General features: G+C 42.2%; 1 protein-coding gene across 6 annotated transcripts in view; it reads left to right on the forward strand.

Annotated features, from left to right (window-relative positions):
- The window catches only part of LOC135914040 (glycerol kinase 3-like), a 55828-nt gene that overhangs the window by 2661 nt on the left and 29257 nt on the right, over positions 1-23910 (forward strand). For 5 of the 6 annotated variants that reach the window (XR_011514027.1, XR_011514028.1, XM_065446766.2 and 2 more), the window contains 8 exons: positions 1741-1818; positions 2190-2269; positions 5076-5213; positions 8431-8540; positions 9740-9842; positions 10039-10106; positions 16630-16672; positions 21475-21567. Coding sequence is in view for 4 of the 6 variants with exons in the window: in XM_065446766.2 (XP_065302838.1) it covers positions 1741-1818; positions 2190-2269; positions 5076-5213; positions 8431-8540; positions 9740-9842; positions 10039-10106; positions 16630-16672; positions 21475-21567 (713 nt within the window). In the remaining 2 variants the exon portion in view is untranslated. The remainder of the gene's footprint in view (positions 1-1740; positions 1819-2189; positions 2270-5075; positions 5214-8430; positions 8541-9739; positions 9843-10038; positions 10107-16629; positions 16673-21474; positions 21568-23910) is intronic. The other variant, XM_065446765.2, reaches the window with a different exon arrangement.

Genomic DNA, 23910 nt, shown 5'->3' on the forward strand with positions numbered 1-23910 from the left:
TGAGAATTCACTGTTCGAAATGGTCGAATATTCGTTTCTGTACAAACACTATAGAAGATAACCAAAATTGCTGCAATATCAAGAGCAGGAGACTGGTTTGAGTGAAGATTGTTCAGAATGACTTTGCTGCAGGAGAGCCATCGTAATTGCACAGGGGCACCACTTGAGTGAATGCGTGGGGTAGATAACTTCTGCTCAGTAATTTCTAGTCATTCAATAAGAATGCATTCTATAATAAGTCAGCCTCATATAAGTTTGCTGTCCTGATTTAGGCAAACCTCTTTATTATTTGGCCATGCTCACCATGTCTGTATCCCTTTAATAAAACAATGTGTGATGCTGTAGTATCACATTTCTTTCGATGAACACGACACCGTATATGCATTTGGTGGTGTACGTTTCCTTGTTTCTTTGTTTTCCTTGTTTCTCATTCACAAGCTCCTTAATTGACCACACGTTCAGTTGTGAATGGCATTAGATGCATCAAGTAATGCATCTGGGCCTCTATAGTTTGCCAGATGGACTCCATATAAACTTAGTTTCACGTTGCTTAGAAATAAAGTCGTCGATCAAATATTTAGAGGTCATTTGTCTCTAATATTAATATTCGTTTTGAAGTTCCATTGTTCAAGAACCTCTCATTTTTTTAGAATCTCACTATGAGTACTAATTATTCAACAGCCATGGCCACCAGCTTGGCCAGTGCAGCATGCCACTTTCCTTGCATTGTGCAGTAATCTTCTGATTGGCAGCACACAGAAACTTTTTGTTTTATGGAGTGCAGTAAAATAAAGGCTCCAAAATTTTGTGTTCAAGTTAGCTTCCCATTTCCTTGCATCTTTAATTTTTCACTTCAAGAACTTAATTTGAAGCCATTCATTTATCTAGATTTTTTAAGGCATTGGTAAAATCACACTGCAAGCTCCCCCCTCAGACAATTTAGTTATCCAAGTTGAAAGTTTAGTCTTAGCAAATTTATTGCATCTCAGAATAATTGAAAACATATAGCAGAGGGAGTACATTACTGAAAAGTAAGTCCTGTTTTGTGATGCTTGAACTCTCGAAAGTACTTGAGGTGTGAGCACAATTGAGAAAAATCAGCAAGAAAATTGAGATGCAAGCACCACAGAAAGAAAGGACACCACAACGCTTTCTGTTGTGCTTGCATCTCAATTATTTTCACTGGTTGTTCTCAAGTCTCGGCATGAACCAACTGGCCCAGTTAGCAGCACTTATACTGTGAGAACAAAATTGACTATTTCATTTACTTCTAAACCACTTCATAAGTTTAGTGCTAATCATTCTGCAAAAAAAAAAACACTAGAACAAGAAAACACTGCTGCGGCATGACAGGGTTAATCAATGTTATGTGCAGGTTTAATCGGATATGTTTTTATGATGTGCGAGACATGTTTCAAGCATAATTTTCATTAGTATTTCTGATTTTGAGACATCACCATGCAGCTTTGCATGCAGTACTTGAAGAGCTTATATACATTTGTTTGGGTGGGACCATTATCCATTTTACGGCACTCTGTGCACTTCTTAAATTTGAGAGGAAGCCACAGATTTTTTTAAAGTCATGCTTTCTGCAAAGCTTCGCATGGCAGGTATTTGAAGTGCCATGATATTGTTGGGAATAGTTGTTGCATCCTTTAATAATAGAACCTATTGTGCAACTTGCAACAGTGACTGTTAAATTCATGGTTGTCTGTGTGTCATTGTTGTATTGTTTTTTAGCACTTGGAGTCGCCAACCAGAGGGAGACAACAATTGTTTGGGACAAAAAAACTGGCAAGCCCCTGTACAATGCTATTGGTAAGCACAGAATGAATCACTATGAGCTGGCCACCTGTGCAGTCAAAATTTAGCATGCTTTAAATCACAGTTTCATTTGCTGTTTTACTATGGCAGCAGAGTGTCCATTATTATATACCTATTACTTTTGTTAAGACAGGCTACCTCTTTTGTGTTTTTGTACATTTATGCAGATATTATTGACCTTTTTTTCTCTATATGTTGAAATATATGAGCAGTAATGTTGTATCTGGTGCAGGTATGTTTTGGGGAAATCACACTAGTCTTGTCTTTGGTCCTGGTTGTTGAAGTGTCAGAATATTTATCATGTGGTACTATCTGTGTGATGAGTGCATGGCTTATTTTGAACTTTCTTTCTGCTGACTGTACAGTGTGGTTGGATAACAGGACGATGGGTACTGTTGAAATCTTACTGTCAAAAATCCCAGGCCATGATAAGAACTATCTTAAGGTAAGTGATGTCAGCAATCATTAATTTTAATGTGACAGCCAACAGAGCTGCCCTGTTCTCTCAGAAAAAGAAAGTCATGTTTTATGCACTGCTGTCAGTGTGTGCTATCACAGTTTCCTGCAGACTTCTAACACACAGGGTGTCTACCAACTGGGAAAACCGGGAATTCTCAGAGATTTTGAGTAGTATGGAAAAATTCAGGGAAAACTCACGGAATTTGTGCTTCTGTCAGGGAAAATTATCTTGTAATTTTATTGAAAGGGCGAAAGTCGTGGTAATCCTGGCCTGAGTAACAGACAGGAATCGTAATGAGTGGTCTTTAACGCACTGTAGTCGGCTGGAGGAGTTGCTAGTGTACAGTCAACGATCGGCTTTCCGGATGCCTGATAATTCGAACGGCTTCGTGGTTCACGTCTGAACGGCTTCACGTCTGAAATTTCGGACGCAAGAACCCTTCGCCATCCGATTTTCTGGACGTTTTGCCATGACCGCATGTCCGAAACGGCATTAATCAAAGCCACCACTACTGCCATTTTGATTATGTCACCGCCTCAAACCGGCGCTCTCACGCGCAGATCTGCTGGCAGCCATAGTCGCCACTGCGGCCACGTTAGACATAGCTGCTTCGACGTTCATTATTAAGCTTCTTGCCGTAAGGTGCCATGTTTTTCATTGAAAGAATTCGCTGCTGTCAGCAATAGCACCAACTCTGCCTTTGTGGTCCTCACAATTGGCTTAGAAGCTTGGAAAGCATGGTGCGTTGCATAATGCTGGTTCCTGAAAGTCAGCTTCGCCTCTGTACAGAAATGTTACTTGGTGAAGCATACACAAAATGAATTGCAGTTTAGCATAACAAGTGCGGGAAGGGGCTATTGCCACAGGACGCAGTATGTATTCCTTAATTATGCACGAGTGCACCCGGTATCTCCTGTCACAGCACGAGAACCGATATGCCGAATACGTGTACCGACAGGCCTTCAGAGAGTTTTCGAATGGGCCTGTGGCGGTTTGAGCCCATAGGGGCAGTAGATGATATGCATTTATTTTTTCCAACTGGCCGATTTTTCGGACGTTTTCACTGCCCCCAGGGAGTTCGAAAAATCGGACATGGTGTGTGCAATTTACCAAGAAAATACTTCAAATGGTCCGTAAGGCGAACAAGTGGCAGAAGGAGGACACAAACAGAAAGGACCTACGCATTGAGGAATGAACGGGAAAGGAAACATGCTGCCGCCGTTTTGAAGGAACTTGAGCTCAAAAAGCAAAGTGTTGGCTGATGCCGAGATGCAAGTGTCTCCTCTCATCCAAACCAAAATAAACTTTTTAAAGCAGTGAAACACAACACTGAGGTGTCGCGCGCGGGTTGAGAGTATGTCAGGACAGTTGAGGTTGACTTACGAGCTGCTGAGAGAGAATCTCAATTGTCACAAAGTATGGGCCTCATGCCTCTGAGCTTGCTATCAGTTGATAGAAATAACAGATGTTCGCAAATATTTGCTTCTGTATGCATCTCCTTTTTATTCGTATTTGAGAATGTCCAACTCTATTTGCAATTTTTTTTCCAAGACATTTTATTTCCTGTGCAATTTACTAACCCCTCCCTTCTATTCTCTTTTTGAATAACATAAACACTACTCCTTAGTATTCAGATTGGATTAAGTCGTTTTTCTTAACATTTTTTTCATATGCTTACTAGAGAGTGACAGCATCGGGCGGTATGGTTGCAGACCGTCATGACATAGAACATAGTTTTGCATCACTCAGGGAATTTGCAAAGGTACTCAGGGAAAACCTTGAAAACTTGGGGAATTTGGAAATGTCAACTTGGTAGACACCCTGATCAGGTTCTTGTCTAGCATCCCATTTCTTAGTTATGTGTCGTTTAACATTCCCTTCCACAGTTTAGGGAGAGCTGTACATGTGGCCAGTGCTATTATAGTGGTCTGTGTGCGGGCTCCACAGCAAAATACACAGCAAAAATAGAGAATGAGAGCTCGTCTCAACCATAAGAACCGTATGCTACCACGATACACAAGCTTTTCACAGTAGACTTCTCAATCCCTTTACCACTCATTTGCCTTCCACACAAGAAACCCATCCTCCCACATCGTACTCCCACCGGCCTTTGAACTAGCGTGGTTGTACAAGATTTCTTAAACTGGAACTCCAATATTCTTCGTTTGCAGCATTATGATGAAGATGGAAGTGGAGCACAATGGCGTTCAAGCTTCTATAAGGGCTTACGACATTGAGGCAAACAGCATTGTTTTGTTGTGCTTTAGTTAAGAATGGTGCATGGTGCTGTAAAAATACTGCGTCACTTTTTTTTATGCCATTGGCCCACTTCGTCATTACTAAAAGCAAGAAAGCACAACACAGAGCTCAAACAGCAGAAATGCTGGCAAAGCTCTTGCAAGGCTTAAATAATTTCTGTATCAAGGGCAGCAACAACACCAAGTGAACACCGCAGTCTGTTGCATTGCCTTATGTCAGGTCCGGCTCTATAATTCGTAGCCTGGGAACACTTTCAACAGACTGTGTCATTGACCACTAATTTAACAACATTGCTTTGTACCATGTTACGAAGCTTTCATTCTTCATAATTAGTCCTTGTCCTCAAGCCTCATGATATATGGAGGTTGTTGGCTCCTTTTGTGTCAGCTTGTGTCAGCTCAAGAGTTCCTTTAATGCATGCAGAGTAATTAAAACTACTTGCATATATATATATATTTTTTTTCTATGGAGCTTATTATACTGTTTATGTGTGATGTACTTGTGAAATCTGCTTCCTTTTTCTTTCTTCTAGAAAAAATGTGGGCTACCTTTGAGCACGTACTTCAGTGCGGTCAAGCTAAAGTGGCTCATGGACAATGTTCCTGATATAAAATCTGCGATGCAACAAGGGCGCTGCATGTTTGGCACAGTAGACTCGTGGCTTATATATGTAAGTGTTTGCTTGAAAACTCTTTTCCAGATTTATGGAAAGGGGAATATTTTTATTGGTCTTAGATGTGGGCTTTAGAGCTGCCAGGCATAATAAGTAGTGTCAGATAAAATTTAAGGCATAAACAGTAGAACCTCGCTGATACGATCCCGTTATGTTTGATTTTCCGGCACCAACGTTCGCAATCGAGAACACAAAATATTACCCAACGGAGGCTTTTTTTCTTCACCGGCTCATAGGTTCCAGGAAAACACGATCTTTCGGCACCAACATTCAGTACATTGCCAAGCTGCGATCGTATGATACGTTTTCTGACCGCTACATCCCATATAAAACTAAGGGGTGTGAGGCGCGCATGATCGAAAACAGTAGCCACCTGCCGCAGCAATTTCTCCACAATACAGTCCCACCTGTCTCGTGGGAACACGGGCACACACTCGGTTTCCTATTCCAGTCCAAGCAAATCTCCTTCTAGGTCGTAACATGCCGTATTCACAGCAATGCGCGAGTGCAAGTGAACACGTCAAAATTTCCCACAAAAAATGCCCCAGTCATAAAAGCTGCTGACCCAGGCTAAGTTCAAGTAGTGCAATTGCAAGCTTGCCGAATGCCCCAAGAACAACAATACACACCTGCCCATCAGCTCAGGGTGCGTTGACGTCTCATGCTGCAACCATTCGCACAACTCTTTGCGTTACGTAGATGTCAGCTACAGATGAGTCTGTCAAATTTTGATTGACTATGAATCGTACGTCTTCCCGGTTGGTACGTCTTTTTCTTTGCATTTTTGTTAAACATAAGAACGAGGTTCTACTGTACGATCAGCTTAAATTTAGATGCAGATAGCAAAGAATTGATAAGGACAACTGCCATTTGTAGCTGCATTGGAGTGCAACAGGAAAACAAACTGTGGCTGGTTTCTAAGCATGGTGCAATCCCAAATGTTCACTTTGTAATTTGAATTAAGTAACTATTTAATTTCATTTCTGCGTGTCTGCATTAGAATTTATGCTGATAGTACAGGCATGCAGACAGCCTAGGGAGACAAATACCTAAGTACTACAGTTGACTCTCGTTACAACGGACCCTGCTAATCTGTAAAAAAAACGACCGTTTCAGCCGAAGTCCGTAATATCTGAAACGCCTCACTTCCAAAACCTTCGTCGCGATATCTAACTTTATTGCAAAGAGTGAGTGACGAATATCCAAAGTAAAAAACAAGCAAGAAAATACGCAGTTTCACCTGAAAGGCGAAACATCGATTGCGAGAGCAAATTAAACAAGATAAGTACAGCAGCACAGTGAGCGAATTGACCTTCGTGCTGTCTCTCGCTGCAACGTGGACTAAACATCGAAAGCACAGCGTATACGAAGCTACCAGCACTGGACTCACTTTTTCCACATTGCAAATTGCTTTCAAGATACGGCAGCCGCAGCGTTATCAGCAGCCTCCGGAGTAAAAACCCCTCTGCCCCCCCTCCCCGCACCTCACGCACAAAAGAAGACGGTGTGTTTCTGCCCTGCCTTCCTCCCTCGCATGCACAATATTGTGCCACAATTGTTTGCTGACCCTTGCAAGTCAGTTCTTAGCCCGTCCCGACACGGTAGAAGTACGTTTTGTACGCTCGATTTTGAGAAAAATTGACACTAATTTTGTCCACTGTAGCTGATTGTCCATTGTAGCATGGTCCGTTGTAAGTGAACTTCATTGCATTAATAAAATAGGTAGAACATAAAATAAATAGGTAGGCTGAAATGTGGCCTGTTATATCCAAAAGTCTATTGTATGTGGGTTCTTTGTAATGAGCGTAGACTGTATAAACATAGAGCCAGAATACTCGCGAATGAGTACACTGACTCGTACTCAGTTCATACTGATTTCACAGACAAGGGTTAGAGTGTGAAGGAGTTACAGAAGGTGTGACTGGACTTGGGTGTGAATGGGGATGAGTGCTGATAAGTTTGAATGAATGCTTGTATTAAGAGAAGTGTGGGCTGACTAACATGAATATCAGCGAAGGTCAATGAGAGCATTTGAGTTGACATGAGCACCAATGTAACTGCTGGCAAGTGTGAGTGGACACAAGTAAAAGCATTAGTGAGTGCCAGGAACTATGAAAGTGAGTGATTGTTGATGAGTGCATGGGTGGGCATCAGTAGGAGCATGAGTTAAGACTGATGAATGTGAGTGAACATGAGTGTTAGTGAGTGCGTATATAGCCAAAAAGTAATTATGAGTGATTGCCTACCTATGCGCTAACCTTTGACTATAAACACATTTACATGATAACTCCCAACTGCCATTATTCACAAGTTCTTGAGTATCTTGTATAATATCAGGCTGCTGAGGATGCTCATTTTGAGGTCAAGTCATGAAGTAGTGTGCATTCTCTAACAACTCTGGAATAGACAGTATGCAAAACCTGCAAGTGCGCTTGTCCACACAACTCGTATGAACTCGCCAAGATGGTGGACCTTGGACTAGGATCATAACTAAGGTGTTAATGTGCCAGCTGGTGACATCAACTAGCAACCCTGTGTTCCCTGCACTGTCCAAGCTTACAAAACATGTCTCAGCTATAGTTAGCAAGAATGCAGCTATCTGGGTTAGGGCAATTTAGATGTGTGGGAAAGTCTGCTTACGGAATTTTGTATGTTGTGCATTTGCCAAAAGAAAAAAATGTGCCAGGGAGCCTCTCAAAGCATAAAAATGAATGTTTGGACTAGAAATACCTATGATTATTAAGGCAGTCTAAGGTAGCACAGAGGTTGCCTATACTTTCACAAAGTGCTTTTTGTATTGGCTAGCACAGTTTGCCAGATGCTGGATGGCTCTAGATTCAAACGATGGTTGAACCCTCCATGATCAAGTCTACCAAGTCTGTCAGAAACAGTAGCTAGACATTAATTTTACACATATCCAACATACGTCTATCTTTCTTGGTAAAGCAGTCAAAGGAAATTTGAATATGAGAAAATAAATTTGGCCTTTTTCCATAATTCTTCTTGAAGCTTGTAGATTTAGTGACATAATAGTGCATGTCTGGGTGTGCGTGCAAGTTCTGCATCCTAATGTAAAGGTACGAGGAGTAAATTAATCATTGAAAGTTGCTAGCAGTCATGGAATTTTGTGGTAAAATAGCATGACAAGAAAGGTGTTTGGGTGTTTGGGAAGCAGTTTCTCTTGGTTTGGGTCTTATTTCTCCTTTCTTGTCAGAACTTCACAGGAGGGACCAATGGTGGTGTTCACATCACTGACGTGACAAATGCTAGTCGAACAATGCTCATGGACATTGAAACACTCCAGTGGGATGACTTTCTTTGCAAGTGAGTGCACGTTGAAGTGTCTGTCTTTTGTTTCTTTTTTTTTCTCTTTTGGTGCGTCAGTGTAACACTCCTGGCCACTGCATATATAAAGTGACATCATCTATATTTGAGAAGCCTACTTGCTCACTTATTCATATATAGTATTTGCAAACAAGTCCATACTCGTATGAGCACTTTCGCTGAAAGTGTTGTCACTTGACAAATGTAGCAAATGCACTTCGTTCACTGGCATTTCTCAATAATTCCTGAAATGAGGAGTTGCTCAAAAAGCATTCACCTGCTCTAATGCCTTCAAGTGGACAGCAAAAGTGTGCAATCACAGAATTATTACTCAGTCACAGGGAAGAGATATTGCCACCCTCCAAACAAAGAGAGCCTCGAGGGGAAACATGTGTATGTGAACGCAGTCGTTCAACTTGTGAGCAAAAAACTTCAGGAGTTTGTTGCGCTATTGGCCTGACAGCATCAAATAATTGAGAATCTTGTCAATTTCTGCAGGCACACTACAACTGGCCTTAGCATGTAGTACCATAATCAGAGCATCAGTCAGTGCAATTGCTTGTTTGATAGACTATGCATTTCATGTGTATATGTGGCATTTAAAACATTCAGTGACATGTTTTTGCATAAGTAATTGGCCTATTAATTACTATGTCGTAGAAGTGTGTGCCATAAGGTGTGCTTATTCAACATTGCCCAGTAATCCATAACGGGCTACTACTACAGAATCAATGAAGTGCCTGTGGAGCATACATGGCCGAGTAAAGAACGAAGGGAGCTTCTGAATCAAGAATACACTGCCAGCACTGTCCATTGATGGAAAAGGCAGCTGGTTAATTTTTGAAAGTAATTTCTTGCCATAAATAGTGACCACCTTGCTTAGAGGAGGTACTTTTAGGTGTTATTCCTTTTATCAAAGTGTCTTTCTTTGTTGAATACTTGTGGGTGAATCTGCTTCACTGTTTAATTGACCCTTGTACATTATTATGCCTTTCCTCATTGTTGCTGTGTGCAGTGCATCTTGGTCATCAATAAATCTGCTAACATTAATTAAAAAACACTCAATTTGAGATGTAAGCTGATAACATGTTCAAAGGGGTAGATTATGTCAGGAAAAACACTTTGCACATGGCTTCCTGCTGTCAGCCTGAGCATGCCAGTCATGAAGTTATTTGACTTGCCTGCACTTCTGCTTCTAGGTTTTTCGGGGTACCGATGTCGATACTTCCCAAGATTCACAGCTCTTCAGAAATCTATGGGAAAATGTGTGAAGGTCCACTTCTTGGCGTTCCTATTTCGGGGGTGAGCAGCCTTTTGTCACATGCAGTACTTGTTGAGCACATCATGTGGATATACTTACGTGTGTACATGTATGTGGAAGAAAACACAGTGGCTGCTCAAAATGCACATTTACTATGCTCTAGTGCAAATTAGATCCATTGTTTACCCTGTCTACCAATATTTGAGAAAAATATCTATGCTTTATGTTTTCTTTTAGTGTCTCGGAGACCAAAGTGCAGCACTCGTGGGTCAGCTGTGTTTTGAGATAGGTGAAGCAAAATGCACGTAAGTGGTGATCTCGTTTAAATATGTGCGGCTTCTACTGCGCTATGTTTCCTGTCTATTGTGAGAACTGAAATAAACCTTTGCAGTTTTATGCAATCTGACATCAAAGACAGCGAAACTGTATAAGGGAGTTCTCGCATTTTTTGGAAGTTCTAGTGGGCTCTTTTGTTCTGCTGCCCAATATCTACCGAAGACATTGCAAATGCTTCACAATATCCTAGATATCTACGGCGACTTGTGTTAGTTCTTAAAACCTTTCTTTTCTTTTTTAAGTGGTATGCCACGCACATAGTATTAAGAACAGCTACGGAAGTTATTCTTAACCAAAAGGCTAAGATGTGATACCCATATAATGTCTGTCAATTTGGGCCCCTCCTAGCTGACCTCCGAGGTGGAGCTGGTAAAATGCAACATGGGAAGCAAAAATTACTGATTGTTAGCTAAAATAAACCATGCAAAGATGTCGTGTATGCGAGTGAAGTATACGCAAGGTAACTTTTCATTTATGACTATGGATAGTTAACTTTCTAAGCAAATTTGGGGTTTCGACACAGGCTGCATTTCTGGCTGTTCTTTGAATGACATTTGGTACCAACCGCACTGCCACAGGCTGACTTTTGTTGGCTTTCACCCTTGCAATGCTACCCTTAATGGCCTTGCTGTGCTAAAATGTGTGCAACTTTGTTTGTAGTTATGTTGTCTGTGCGTTACCAGAGTTGAAATGCATATGATGTAAGGCAAGTTTAACTGGTTTGGTAAGAATTGCATACATTGTTGTCATAGGATCAAGAAATCCTCAGGCATAGAAACTGTTACCATATCTCCTCCAATAAAAAAAAATATAGTATATATGCTGTTAAGTACATTGGTATTTGTTTGTGCTGGTTATGTAAAATTAGTCTAAAGAAAGGATTATGTTATGTTATGTACGTCAAAACCACCATCAATTCTTTGTGTGATGCTAACAACGAGTGCTGCAATCTGTAATTTTTCTTGCTTGTCTTGTATTAGGGCATCTTAAATACTAGCCTGTTTGTATAAAGAAATGCTTGTTTTATAATTTGTGTACTTGTTCAATGCTAAACATGCTTGCAGCACCATTTTGCTGTTTTCAAACCAACCCTGCAAACAGTCTTGGCAATGCGGACATATTTTTCATTGTCATGCTTGGTGTGGCAATAAAGTCTCACTTCTATTAAATTGATACAGTGAAACCTCGTTAAACCGTAGTTGGCCGGGGCTCAGAAAGAGTACTACGTACTAAACAGCAGTACTGCTTAGCCGAAATAGATCGCCCACTTACCTCTCAAAAACGGAACTCGGAGAGTGCGATGAAAGGGGAAGAAGACGTGCAGTATTTATTCACTTCGTGCGACAAAAGTGTTATTTTCGTTTGATGCCGCGGCGGCCTAGCAGCAATGACAGCGGCCTCAAGCTTACTGAAGCTGCGAGCCAGCTTTTCAGCCAGCCCCCTCTTCTCGGCAAACACTCGCATGGCAGATTCCTCATTGGTGTTGCATGTTCTCCATGCACGCAGGTGGTAGCACTGCAGAAGTTGCGGGGTGCCTTTTTCATTGCGGGGTGCTGTTCTCGTCACGACGATTGCATTCATGAGGCTGACATAACGCGCAGCTTCTGCCACTGTCGGGCCTGAATTGCCCGTGTTGTCGCTTTCAGTGTCGTCCTCATCACTGTCGCTAGTTGACACTTTGGCAACAACAGAGGCAACGATGCCGAAAAGTTGAACCTCATAGCCGACATCTCTACGCAGTCGCAGCAGTGCTGCCTAGCAACTTCTTTGCATTCCAAATGCCACGCACCGTAGTCAACAGTAGATCCCTGTCGCATGCCAGTGCCAACTTCTTTGTGTCACGTTCGATGTCTAAATATGTCACGATGTCACGAACTATGTCTAATTTTTCTCCTATGCTGACCACCCGGCGTCTTGTTTATACGAGCTTCAGCATGACGCGAGTCCTTGTTTGTTTGCACCATGCTACAATGCTCTCTGGCACGACACTGAAATTATGTTGATGTTGACGTGGCTTCATGTGCAAACGCACAGGGCGCTTGGAGGCCCTTGTTCTGATCTCTGAGGCTTGTTCTGCCCGGCTGCCCTATGGAGACGATGCACTGCCGTGTTTGCACGACGAAAAATGCAAGTACTACGTGTTAACCTATACGTACGCAATAAGCTGGCACGGTCTATGCGGATACAAAACACATTATGTTCAATGGCCGCTGAGTATGGGATTTGACTTGACTACTTTTAAAACAAAATTACTGTTTAAGTGGGTATGGTTTAACGAGGTTTTACTGTATATGCAATATGCCATCCAGTTCCTCGCTGTGTGCAACGACCTGTATTTTTGCAGGGTCTGCTTCTGTTAAACCATTTTGTTATTCTTGCAGCATTGCAGCACTGCATGCTTGCCATGGCTATTTGTCTTCTAGGTCGCCAAAAGGCGTAGGCAAAAGAACAGAACATTAACTCTCCGACCTCTGTGACACACTTGTCAGACACGGATGTAGTACTTGTGATAAGCAGATAAGCTGTGTCAAGCAGTTTGTAAGCAGCAAGATAAGTGAATGTCCTTGGCATTGCAGGTCTGCATTGTATAGAGACTGAACCATGGCCTCTTGATAAAAAGTTATGATTGGCATTGCAGATCTGGACTGTATAGAGAGGGAAGCATGGCTTGATAAAAAGCTATGTGATGCAACTTGTTGTGTGTGTTGAAAGAGGTGCGAGTTTGTATTGTTACGTGGCTGTGCGACTGCATAATATTTGAACTTAAAGCACGGAGATTGTAAATAACCACCTAATTTATTTATTTATCATATTTATTGAAGTGTCACCCGCTTAGAATGTGTCTATAACATATTTCACTTTTCATGATCACTTCACTTTCATCATGGTGAAAAGGCAAACTGTCACATGTACACATTACCCAAAAGCCAGATGTTTCAGCAGAGATTAACAGGCGTAATACCTTTGATACACTTGAAACACAGACTTCAATAAGTAGCACCGCATGCACACGACAGAGTAGATGCGACAATGTGATCATCTCGAAATGGAGGGTATACATACATGATTAAGCAGATGCGAAAGTATAAATGTCATTTGCATGTTGCTGAAAGCAGACACCACACTGGGGCGCAACCACTATTTTGTTCGGCCGGTCACACCATCAGATGTGATGGTGGCCTGTACATCTAACCACAGCCGAACCTTGTTATGACGAAGTTGCATTGGGCACGAAAATGTGTTTGCTATATCCGATGTTCGTGGTATGCATACATGCTGATATTGGCTAAAAAAAAATGTACATTAAGTCTGCGAAATAAATGCAAGTGAGGTGCCTTCGACGGGCCAGCAAAGGTTTCTTGCAGATTTTGATGGTCCATCGGCTCCTTGCTGTGGGGACACGAGACTCGGGAACAACAATAAAATACATACACGCATTCTACACGGCCATGAAGAGGCAACCGTGTGATTGGTGTTGTTGCAAGGGAACGGTGCATTGGCTTGCCCAGTGCAGTCTGACCAAGCCAAGTTGTCACCGCCGCCAGACTTTTTGCACATAGGGGGGACTTTATGTGGATTCGTACTCGGCTACCACGTCTAGTTCATGCGCTAGTTAAATGTACAAGTGCAAATATATTAACGGAAAGCTTCCTGCAATGGCTTATCTCTAGCTACTCCACCAGCTGTACTGCTGAGGCTGGTAAGCTGACCATCGCCACTTTGGTGGGAATTGGCAACCAAAGTTATGAACGGTTTCATGCCAGACAGCAACTTTGTTCATATCTGCCATGTTTGCGGCATTATGCACGTGGATCCTGCCTGAGACATTGTGTACTATCTGAAATTTAGGTTGCCATTCCTGTGCTAGGGGTAGATGGCTGTGCTGCACAGAAGTTCACATAATCGCACACGATTGAAAAATCGGTTCCGGAAAATCGGTCAGCGAGTGGATTTTATATTTTTGCTTCCAGAATACAGTTGACTTCTGTTAATTTGACCCTAATGGGGCCATCAAAATTAATAAATTTATCCTAGTTGAATTGCAAAAAAAAGCATCACTGATTTATTTGACGGTAATTGCTTGATTGTAACACGTCCCTGCATCAAATTTGCGGCCACCTTTTATGTGTCCAAAGCATAATGCTAACGTGGAAATGGCATTAAAGCCCCTAAATAAAGTACAAATATAATGTTCACACAATTGTGTAATGTGTTGCAGAATAGCAGCCGGTTTCCTAAAGTCAGCTTTGCCACGTCATTTTTTAAAGGCAGCTTCACTGCAGTACTTTTGTATTATCTGGTAACGCGTGCGAACGCTGCAAAAGTGGTTTTGGTTTTGTGTCCGATTGCCCTGCACAGGCAATTTATGGCATAATTTTCCTGAAAAGAAAATATGGTGCTTGTTACAATTGGGTAAATACCATAATCAGACGTTGTAAACTACAGTCATTGCTTATTATCTTCCTAAGGCAATCCAAAAATAGGCCTTTTCTGTGAGAGATGGTGCATGCATGCATTGCATTCATTGTCCACAAAGCTCTGCTTATACAGACTCTGCCACTGAAGGGGTCGCTATTGGCATCACCATAGGGGTGGACATGTGTGTGCTGACTGGCCAAGTTTGAGTTATCCGGTGAAGGCCAATTTGATGATTGAAATAATGAAAGTTTGGGCCTATAAAGATGCATGAGTGTCCTTTGGTCAGGGTCGAATTAGCCGAAAAATCTAATTTACTGGAGTCGAATTAACAGAAGTCTACTGTACATACTTTGAGGCATGTACAAAAAAAATGTTTGCTTCACTATAACCAATGTCGTTCACACGCATTTTCGATTTCTTTATAGCAGGAGAACACTCCATTGAATTATGACATGACCAATGAAATTTCATATTTACATCTTTATATCCGATAATCATTATATTCTTGTTATAAAGTGGCAGTATGCAGTGGTGTTGTTGTCAGCAGCAATGGCTGATTGGTGTTACTGGCTTTTTCCCTGCCCATAGGTATACACATGAATACGAAGTTTTGAATTTATTTTCTCATTACACAGTGCAGTTATGAAGTGTGCCTTTCGTGAGAAAATGCCTCTTACATCTTAGAAGAGCTCGCAACACAAAGCAACAACAATTTCGAACCCCGTATGTTTTTAAAACACAGGTCAAGTGGCAGAACCAATACTCGCGATTTACCCACCTCATTGAAATGCCAGTTGACAAGCACTTCAGAGGAGTTTCATTTATTTCATCAGTGACCAATAATGCAGAGATTTCTTTCAGGAGCTGCCCTGTATGTGTCTCAACAACTTTTGCAAAATGTCAAACTTAACGTAGCTGATGCGGGAAAATTGAGTAGGCAGTAGAACAAAATGGTAATGACACACTAGGAGCAACGGATTGTAGCATGCGACATAGCAGCCTCAGGTTGCACAAAATGGGAACAGTCACTTCAAATTCCCGGTATTTTATTATGTGCAGAGCATTGCACTACATGCAGGCACTGCACATCGTAAAATTAATTTTATTCAACCTTGTTCTTCAAAAAACTACATGTCATTGAAACAGGTGTCCAGCTTGTACTTTCCCAATATAGACATTCTTGCGGGGTATGAATGTTATGCAAATTCGCACCAAGGCATTGCCACAGTGGTTAGACAAGCAAGAAAGCGCGAATGTAAACTACTCACAAGCAGTAACTGCTCACCTTGTTTGTCCTCTCTTGGTGTCATACATAGCTTCGTCGTTTTTGCATGATAAACCATTCATGTTGTCAAACATGTTCGTCGGTGCAAAGGTGTCTTTTTTTCCCTTCGTATGCTCTTTGAAGAGGAGTGTAAAGTGAAAAGTGACAGAAAGCAAAAGGGTGTCATATGCCCATCATGTTGTTTGCTTGTCGTCACGAGTGGAGAGGCGTAGTGGAGTGCAGCCGTCGCCCTGATGCTGCTGCCAGCTGTTTTGACGAATGCTGCTCAACAACTGATAAATGAAACTGCTTTAGGAGTGTTGCTTCTACATGTAGTGCTAAAAACTATATATGAAAATTTTTTTATCGCCAGAAGTGGGTGCCAAGCATTTTTCTTAGCTTTAGTAGCTGATACTTGTGAAAATAGGTTCTCTTTTGTTGTTGCTGTTACCTTTATTTTTTACCAAAATCTCAGATGCAAAAGAAGCGTGCAGACAATGAAAATTATGCATATTTAGAAGTCTCTATATTTGACGCCAACCCGCTTTGCATTCCGCAACATAGATAAAAGTAAATCGCCAAACAGGATGCAATTTCTGCACTTAACTGCAGCAGACCACACCTTACAGAACACTCCAGCCGTATCGCTACAGACACCAGCTTACTTTGTTAGTAAATTTTTCATGGGTCTGCCGGGCCTAACTTGAGTGAGCAGCCTGTACCCCCTTTTTCATTTCATGGTGAAGCTGTGCCTGAGGTATGCGTTGTGTAAAGTGACGTCCGGTTTCTTTTGTTTTGGTCCTGGGCAGATATGGCACTGGATGCTTCCTCTTGTGTAACACTGGCCTGGAGGTAAGCACACAGCATGTTCATTCACTAATTCATATTGGAATTAGCTGCATTGCTTGCTGCGATAAAGCTTCTTTGTTGCATGTGCACTGTTCATTTAATTAATGTGGTTCTCCTGCTTGATTGTGGTAGCTAGATTGCCTTTCACTTTTCCTTTCTGTTTCACAACTTGCAGTGTACAGCCTATAGCTGCATGAACATTTTACTGCCACTTATTGTTTCTATTGAAATTTTGTGTTACAAGCAGTGTTTGGAAAGGAAGGAGTAGGGCACACTTTCACTGTCTTTGGAAGCCAGTATGGCATGTTGAGGAACTCCTGAAATTGCATCGGTTTGCGTGAATCCTAGAATTTTCTACATAGAAGAAATTGACAGCACCCTGACATCAGCATAGTTGACAGCATGAATGTACAGGATAATTCAAGATAGAAGGACTGCCATGGAAAAAAAAAAAAGAAGAAATGAACCTGGCAAGTTGGGATACTAAGAATGGCACAATATTGCAGCGCTTTGCAGCTCATTAAAAAAGAAGAAGAAAGAATACAACATGTATATACAAGTCTTTTTATGTCAACCTATAGATAGGGCTCATTAGATATATTCAGGGTGTCTACCAACCGGGAAAACCGGGAAAACTGTGAATTCTCATGGATTTTGAGTAGCCTGAAAAAACTCGGGGAAACTCAGGGAATTTGGATTCAATCAGGGAAAATTAGTGGTGATTTGTTGAAAGGGTCGAAAGTCGCGGTAATGTTGGTTCGGGTAATAGACAGGAATAGTAATGGATCGTCTTTGATGCCCTGTCGTCGGCTGGAGGTGTTGCCAGTGTCAACGACCGACTTTCCGGATGCCCGATAATGCGGATGGTTTCACGCCACCACCTGTGCCCCATAGAATCACTGTATCAGAACATCTGAAATTTCGTACGCAAGAACCCTTCACCGTCCGATCTTCCGGGCTTTTTGCCATGACCGCAGGTCCGAAATGGCATTAATCAAAGCCACCACCGCTGCCGTTTTGATTTCCTCGCCACCTGGAACCAGCGCTCTCCCACGCAGATCCACTGGAAGCCGTAGCCACCTTTGAGGCAATGCTAGGCCTAACTGCTTAGACGTTCGCTATTAAGCTTCTTACCATTGGGCGCCGTGTTTTTTCTTGAAAGAATTCACCTCTGTCAGCAATGGCATTGACTCCGCCTCTGTGGTCCCTGCAATTGGCTTCGAAGCTCGGAAAGCACTGTGCATTGCATAACGCCGGTTCCCGAAAGTCAGCTTTGCCTCTGTACAGAAATGTTACTTGGTGAGGCTTACACAAAAGTATTGCGGTGAAGCATAACAAACGTGGGAAGGGGTAATTGCCACGGGACACAGTATGTATTCCTTAATTATACGCACGTGCACCCGGTATCTTGTCACAGTATGAGCACTAACATGACCAATAAGTGTACCGAGAGGCCTTCAAAGCTTTTTCGAATGTGCCTGTGGCCGTTTGAGCTCTTAAGGGCACTAAAATGCATGCATTCATTTTTTCCAACTGGCCGATTTTTTGGACGTTATCGCGGCCCCTAGGGACCAAGAAGCTTCGAATGGTCTGTGGGGCAAACGAGTGGCGGCAGGAGGACAAGAACAGAAAGGACCTACGCATTGAAGAATTAACGGGAAAGGAAGCGTGCTGCGGCCGCTTTAAAGGAGCTTGAGCTCAAAAAAACAAAGTTTTGGCTGACGCTGAGATGCAGGTGACCCTCATACAAACCAAAATATACTCTTTATAGCAGTGAAGCACAACACTGAGGCATCATACGTGGGCTGAGAGTATGTCAGGACAGTTGAGGTTGGCTTACGAGCTGTTGCGAGAGAATCTCAATTATGACAAAGTTTGGGCCTCATACCACTGAGCTTGCTATCAGTTGATAGAAATAGCTCATATTCGAAAATACTTGCTTCTATATGCGTCTCCTTTTTATTCGTATTTCAGCATGTCCAACTTGATTTGCAATTTTTTTTCGAAGACATATTATTTGCTGTGAATTTTACTAACCCCTCCCTTCTATTCTCTTTTTGAATAAAATAAACACTACTCCTTAGTATTCAAACTGGATTAAATCATTTTTAAAAATTTTTTCACATGCTTGCTAGAGAGGGACAGCATCGGGCGACATGGTTACCCATCTTGACATAGAACATAGTTCTGCATTGCTCAGGGAAACTTGCAAAGGCACTCAGGGAAAACCTGAAAAACTCAGGGAATTTGGAAATGTCAACTTGGTAGACACCCTGATCTTATTTTGGTACTTATTGAGTTGCAAGCTTCTATCAAAATTAATTTTAAATGACCTTGTTCTTATTCCTTTATGGGGTCTGGCCCATATTGCAAAAGCTTTTGCAACAAGAAACTTCTACTGCTGTGGAGGAAATTTTGTGTGCTTTATGAACTGGTTAGCAGTTGTGGAGCACATTTTAACACCTTGTTATAATGATTGTTGCAAAAATATTGTCCAAAGGAATAAAAGTGCCTAGTGACTACTCACATTCTGGCTGTACTACCTGCATTTCTGTGGTCAGAAAAGGTTCGAATGCCTGTATCGGCCACTTCCAGCTCGGCCCACCCCATTCAGTTTGAAAACATCAGCAGGTATCTGCTGCAGATAACCTTTGATCTGCTGATAGATAAACTGGCCCTTTATGAGAACTGGTGTTTACTTGACAGATTTATTTCTTGGGCAAGGTGCACAGCACTGTAAATCTGCCGGAAATCAGCACGTTTCTAGACGTGGTGTCCTTTGTACAAGATTTATAGGAGTGGCTTTCTGCTTTTTTTCTTGTCAGCACAGAAACTCTTGTTCCTACTTAGCTACACAACATTGTTTTTCCTATTGCTGCTGCGAATTTTAAGTTCTTTCTTCTGAATGTGGTGATTCCCTCTGTTCCTTAATCTATGCACGTTCACACACACATGCAAACACGCACATAATATATACAGTGGAACCTCATTCATACGCTTTCGAAAAAAAACGCGGGAAAAAAAAACCGTACAATCGGAAGTCACTACGTAACGCAAATTGTTGAAGTACAAGACCCTGACACTAGCCGAGATGGTGGGGCTTGAGTGGCACCAAGACGCATGTTATCCTTTTCACAGTCTCCGCAAGCTTACATTTGTGCTCCTCGAATTCAGCCTGGGTCAGCAGCTTCTTCGAGCAGGCCATTCTGGCGGGAAGTTTTGACGTGCCCATTTAGTGCAAATTGTTGCGGCACTAGACGCGGATGCGCGTCGAGCTGGTAGGGCCTAAGCGACCCAAGACGCACGTTGTCATTTTCCAATTGCATAGTATTCAAATACTGCGACGAGAAAGATAAACAAAATCGAGCTAGTCAGCAACACTGGAATACGATGCCTATGATGCTGCTTGCAGCAGGGAGCGGTAGCGCGTTTGTGTCATCGCCTATTATATCAAGCGGTATGCTTCCAACATGACTTCGTGCAGTACGCTTCCGAGATGTGTATCGCAATAGGGTTGGCCGTGATAGCTGTAAATGCGCCGTACGACGAGATCGGGAGGAGATTTGTTGGTACCGGAATAAGAAACTTAAGTGTACACCAGCATTTTCATGTGAGATGGACGGGCAAGTATTGCAGGAAAGCTGCTATGGTGGGTAGCTACTGTTCTCAGTCGTGCATGCCTTGCGCCTTCTCTTGTTCACGTGGGATCTAGCAGCTGGAAAATGCATGAAACAATTACAGTTTGGCAATCTGCTGAAAGATCAAGCTTTCTGGGAACGTATGAACCAGTAAAAAGAAGCGGAACTGTTCTGGGTCATTTCTTTGTGTTCTCTATTGCGAATGTTGGGGCCGGGAAATTGTACATAATAGGATTATATCAACGAAGTTCTACAGTATATAGCGTGCCCCATTATAATAGAAGTTATCATAGCAGACGAGTCTGACTTAACCGAATAGTATATAACAGTTCATGTATATTATGCCTTGCAAGCTTTCGCACAACTGATTTTCAATATAATTACAATTGCATGTACTACCTCCAAGTGCATTTGATGCACACCTGCCGCAGTAGCTTAGCGGCTGTGTTGTTGCGCTGCTGAACTTGAGGTCATGGGTTGATCCTGGCAGCAGCGGCTGCGTTTTGATGTGAGTGAAATGCAAAAACGCTTGTGTACTTATGTTTACATACACAATAAAGAACACCAGGTGGTCAAAATAAAGCGTGAGTCTCCTAATTATATCATGGTTTTGGCTCGTAAAATTCTAAAACAACATGCACGTACGGCAGCATTAACTTGGAGTGATAGTTCTGCCTTGTAGTAACAGCATTCTTTCTTTTTCGTAGATTTTGAGAGCATAATGCACCTTAGACTATTTATTTGTAGCATGTTCATGTCTTTATAACTCTCTTCAATTGCAATTGTAGTGCAGTATTCAAGATTGCCTGACTTGCATGACATCGTTTTCGTTAAGGCTATCTTCTGCCATTTTATTCTAATGGCAAGTCTCTTGTTGGGGGCAATTTCTGTGTTGGTTCTGATACCCTTGAAAAAAACTTGCACTGCCGTACAAAGCACTGTGGCTACTTTTCTCATACTTCTCATTTTGCTGCACTTTCTGGTATCGTTGTGGTAAAGCTCTTTCCTGCTTTAATACGGTATGGCTGTTCTTACTTGCGCCCATAATTGCTGCGTGTACTTTCATGTTGCTCTCTCTTTCTCTCTCTCCCTGCTACGCTCCTGCTTCCAAGCACAGGCAATTATGCACATGGTGAGTTATGGCACATGTACCTAACAACATTGTAGACTGGCTTGCAGATTGTGCAGTCCAATCATGGTCTGCTCACGACTGTTGCCTACAAGCTGGGACCCAATCGTCCTGTCCAGTATGCTGTTGAGGTGAGGCCTTTTGTTCTTGGGTCTGTTCTCGTTCATTGTAGTTGAATTCCTCGTGCTTGTGACAAGATTATCCTGAAAAATCTGGTAGTAGTACAGTTTAACCTTGTTTTAATTAAGTTTCATCCGACACGAAAATAACTTCTTTTATAAGCATATACATGTTGATGTCATTGAAAAAAAGAAAAAATTAGGTCGTGTGTATGTCAAATGACATTCAGGTGCGCATCTGATGTCTCCGACAAGCCGGTGAGGCATCTCCTGTCTGTGTTGATGACCTGTCGGCGATTTGCTATGCCAATATATGGCATAAGAACATCACTAAATTACAACCATGCTTTTCACTGTCCTTAATGTGCCACCATGTACATAATAGGTGTGTTCATGGAGGATTGGCGCGCTGCCTTGCCAGCTGCAGGCCTGTCATACCAAGCCCTTGATTGACACACATCTAGAAAAAATTCGCTGTTTCAAGTTGCCCTTGCCGAGTAATTTTTGCTGACATTTTTGCTACCAGAATATCGTGCATACTTTAAGCTGCCGAGCAAACATATACCGTATTTGCACGAATATAGTGCAAGTTTTTTTCCCAGCAATATCTGTCCTCAGAACGTACCTCACATTATATATTCATGTTCATGACATGAATACAATGCTTTTGTTATTTTTATTTTATGTTTGCCTGCTTGCCGCGCTCTCCGTACTCACTGACGTTTTGCCTCATGCAAGAGTGGTGGAGCTGGGAGTTGCCATTATGCATTTCACGCTGGCTTTCTCCTCTTGATAGAACACTGGTAGTGCTGCATCAATCAATGCAGTTATGGTATAATAATCGCAACCTTGAGCAAGATGTTCAGCGCCGTTGTGCAGTCGTGTTAAGCAAGGGATTTTCCAAGTGGCTCAGTGCACTATTGCGCAGTTAGTCGAAGGCTTTGTCCATTTTGATTGTGTCATGGGCATTTCTAAAATGCTGTTTGTGCAATAACCTTGGTGTCACGGAGGACGATGCCTATCTTGCAGACAGCGATAAACCTCCCAGCATTTGCCCTTTCATTTTATTCTGTAACAGCAATTGACAGTAAGGATGAATAAAGCTTTTCAGGCATCCACCTTTATGTGACTTTTCCTGTTTGCGGCGTCACATCGCGTTAACTCTTTCGTTACCGCGCCTATAGAAATCTATCAATTTGACAGACAGTTCTTGTACGCTTGGTAACCATTTCCTTTGAAATTGTTCTAATGTCAGCATCATGCATTGTCTGAAATGACGACTGACTTTTAGCTATTTGTCAGATTTAACAATTTATGGCTGGTTGGAGAGTCTGTAAAAATAAAGCTTCGAATTGTGGTACCGTCGAAACCGGCCTCCAGTGCTCCTAGCACTTCTTGAATAAATATTCGCGAAATTTGAGCTTTGGTAGACTCGGCAACCTAATCTTTGAATGGCTGCAGCAGTGGACACAGAAGCTTCTCTCGGGTTGCAACTTTTCCGATTGAACGTATAGGCTGTTTTAATGATGTCTCAAACTGCCGCAGATGCTCATATATAGAGGCATTTTGATAATTGTGTTTGACTAGTATCATGTGCAACTTTGGTTTCCCCACTGTCGGTAGCTTTCATTCGTGGGCGTTTCTAAAGCATATTCACAAATTATTACTGGCAATCATACTCGTCGGGTAGTGCTTTCACTCGCACAAGAGCACGAAGTCAATTTCAGACCGATGTTCGGCTGAAGCTTAAGTAGCTGTCTCGTCTCTTACATTTCGAGCACCACCTGTGCAGGTGTCCTTACCTATCTCTGCACCATATTGCTCAGCACTGTTAAGGCAAAGAAAGCATGTGGAGGCTCGGGCGCTAGCTGGAGGCACACTTGACCACCTTGCTTCCACGGAAAGCTGATTAAATGCAACAATCAAGTATGAGGAGGTTTCTGTGTGCTCCCTGGATTGACTACCATTGCTTCTCAAACTTAAAGAATGCAGAAAACAGCAAACCAGGTGTCTGGTACAATCAGGTATGAGGTGGCTTCTGTATGCTCCCTGGACTGCATACCATTGCTTCGCAAACTTAAAGAATGCAGAAAACAGCAAACCAGGTGTCTGGTACAATCAAGTATGAGGAGGCTTCTGTATGCTCCCTGGATTGACTACCATTGCTTCGCAAACTTAAAGAATGCAGAAAACAGCAAACCAGGTGTCTGGTACAATCAGGTATGAGGTGGCTTCTGTATGCTCCTTGGACTGACTACCATTGCTTCACGAACTTAAAGAACGCAGAAAACAGCAAACCAGGTGTCTGGTAAAATCAAGTATGACGAGCCTTCTGTATGCTCCCTGGACTGACAA

This window comes from Dermacentor albipictus, chromosome 4 (assembly GCF_038994185.2).
Source record: "Dermacentor albipictus isolate Rhodes 1998 colony chromosome 4, USDA_Dalb.pri_finalv2, whole genome shotgun sequence".
NCBI lineage: Eukaryota > Metazoa > Arthropoda > Arachnida > Ixodida > Ixodidae > Dermacentor > Dermacentor albipictus.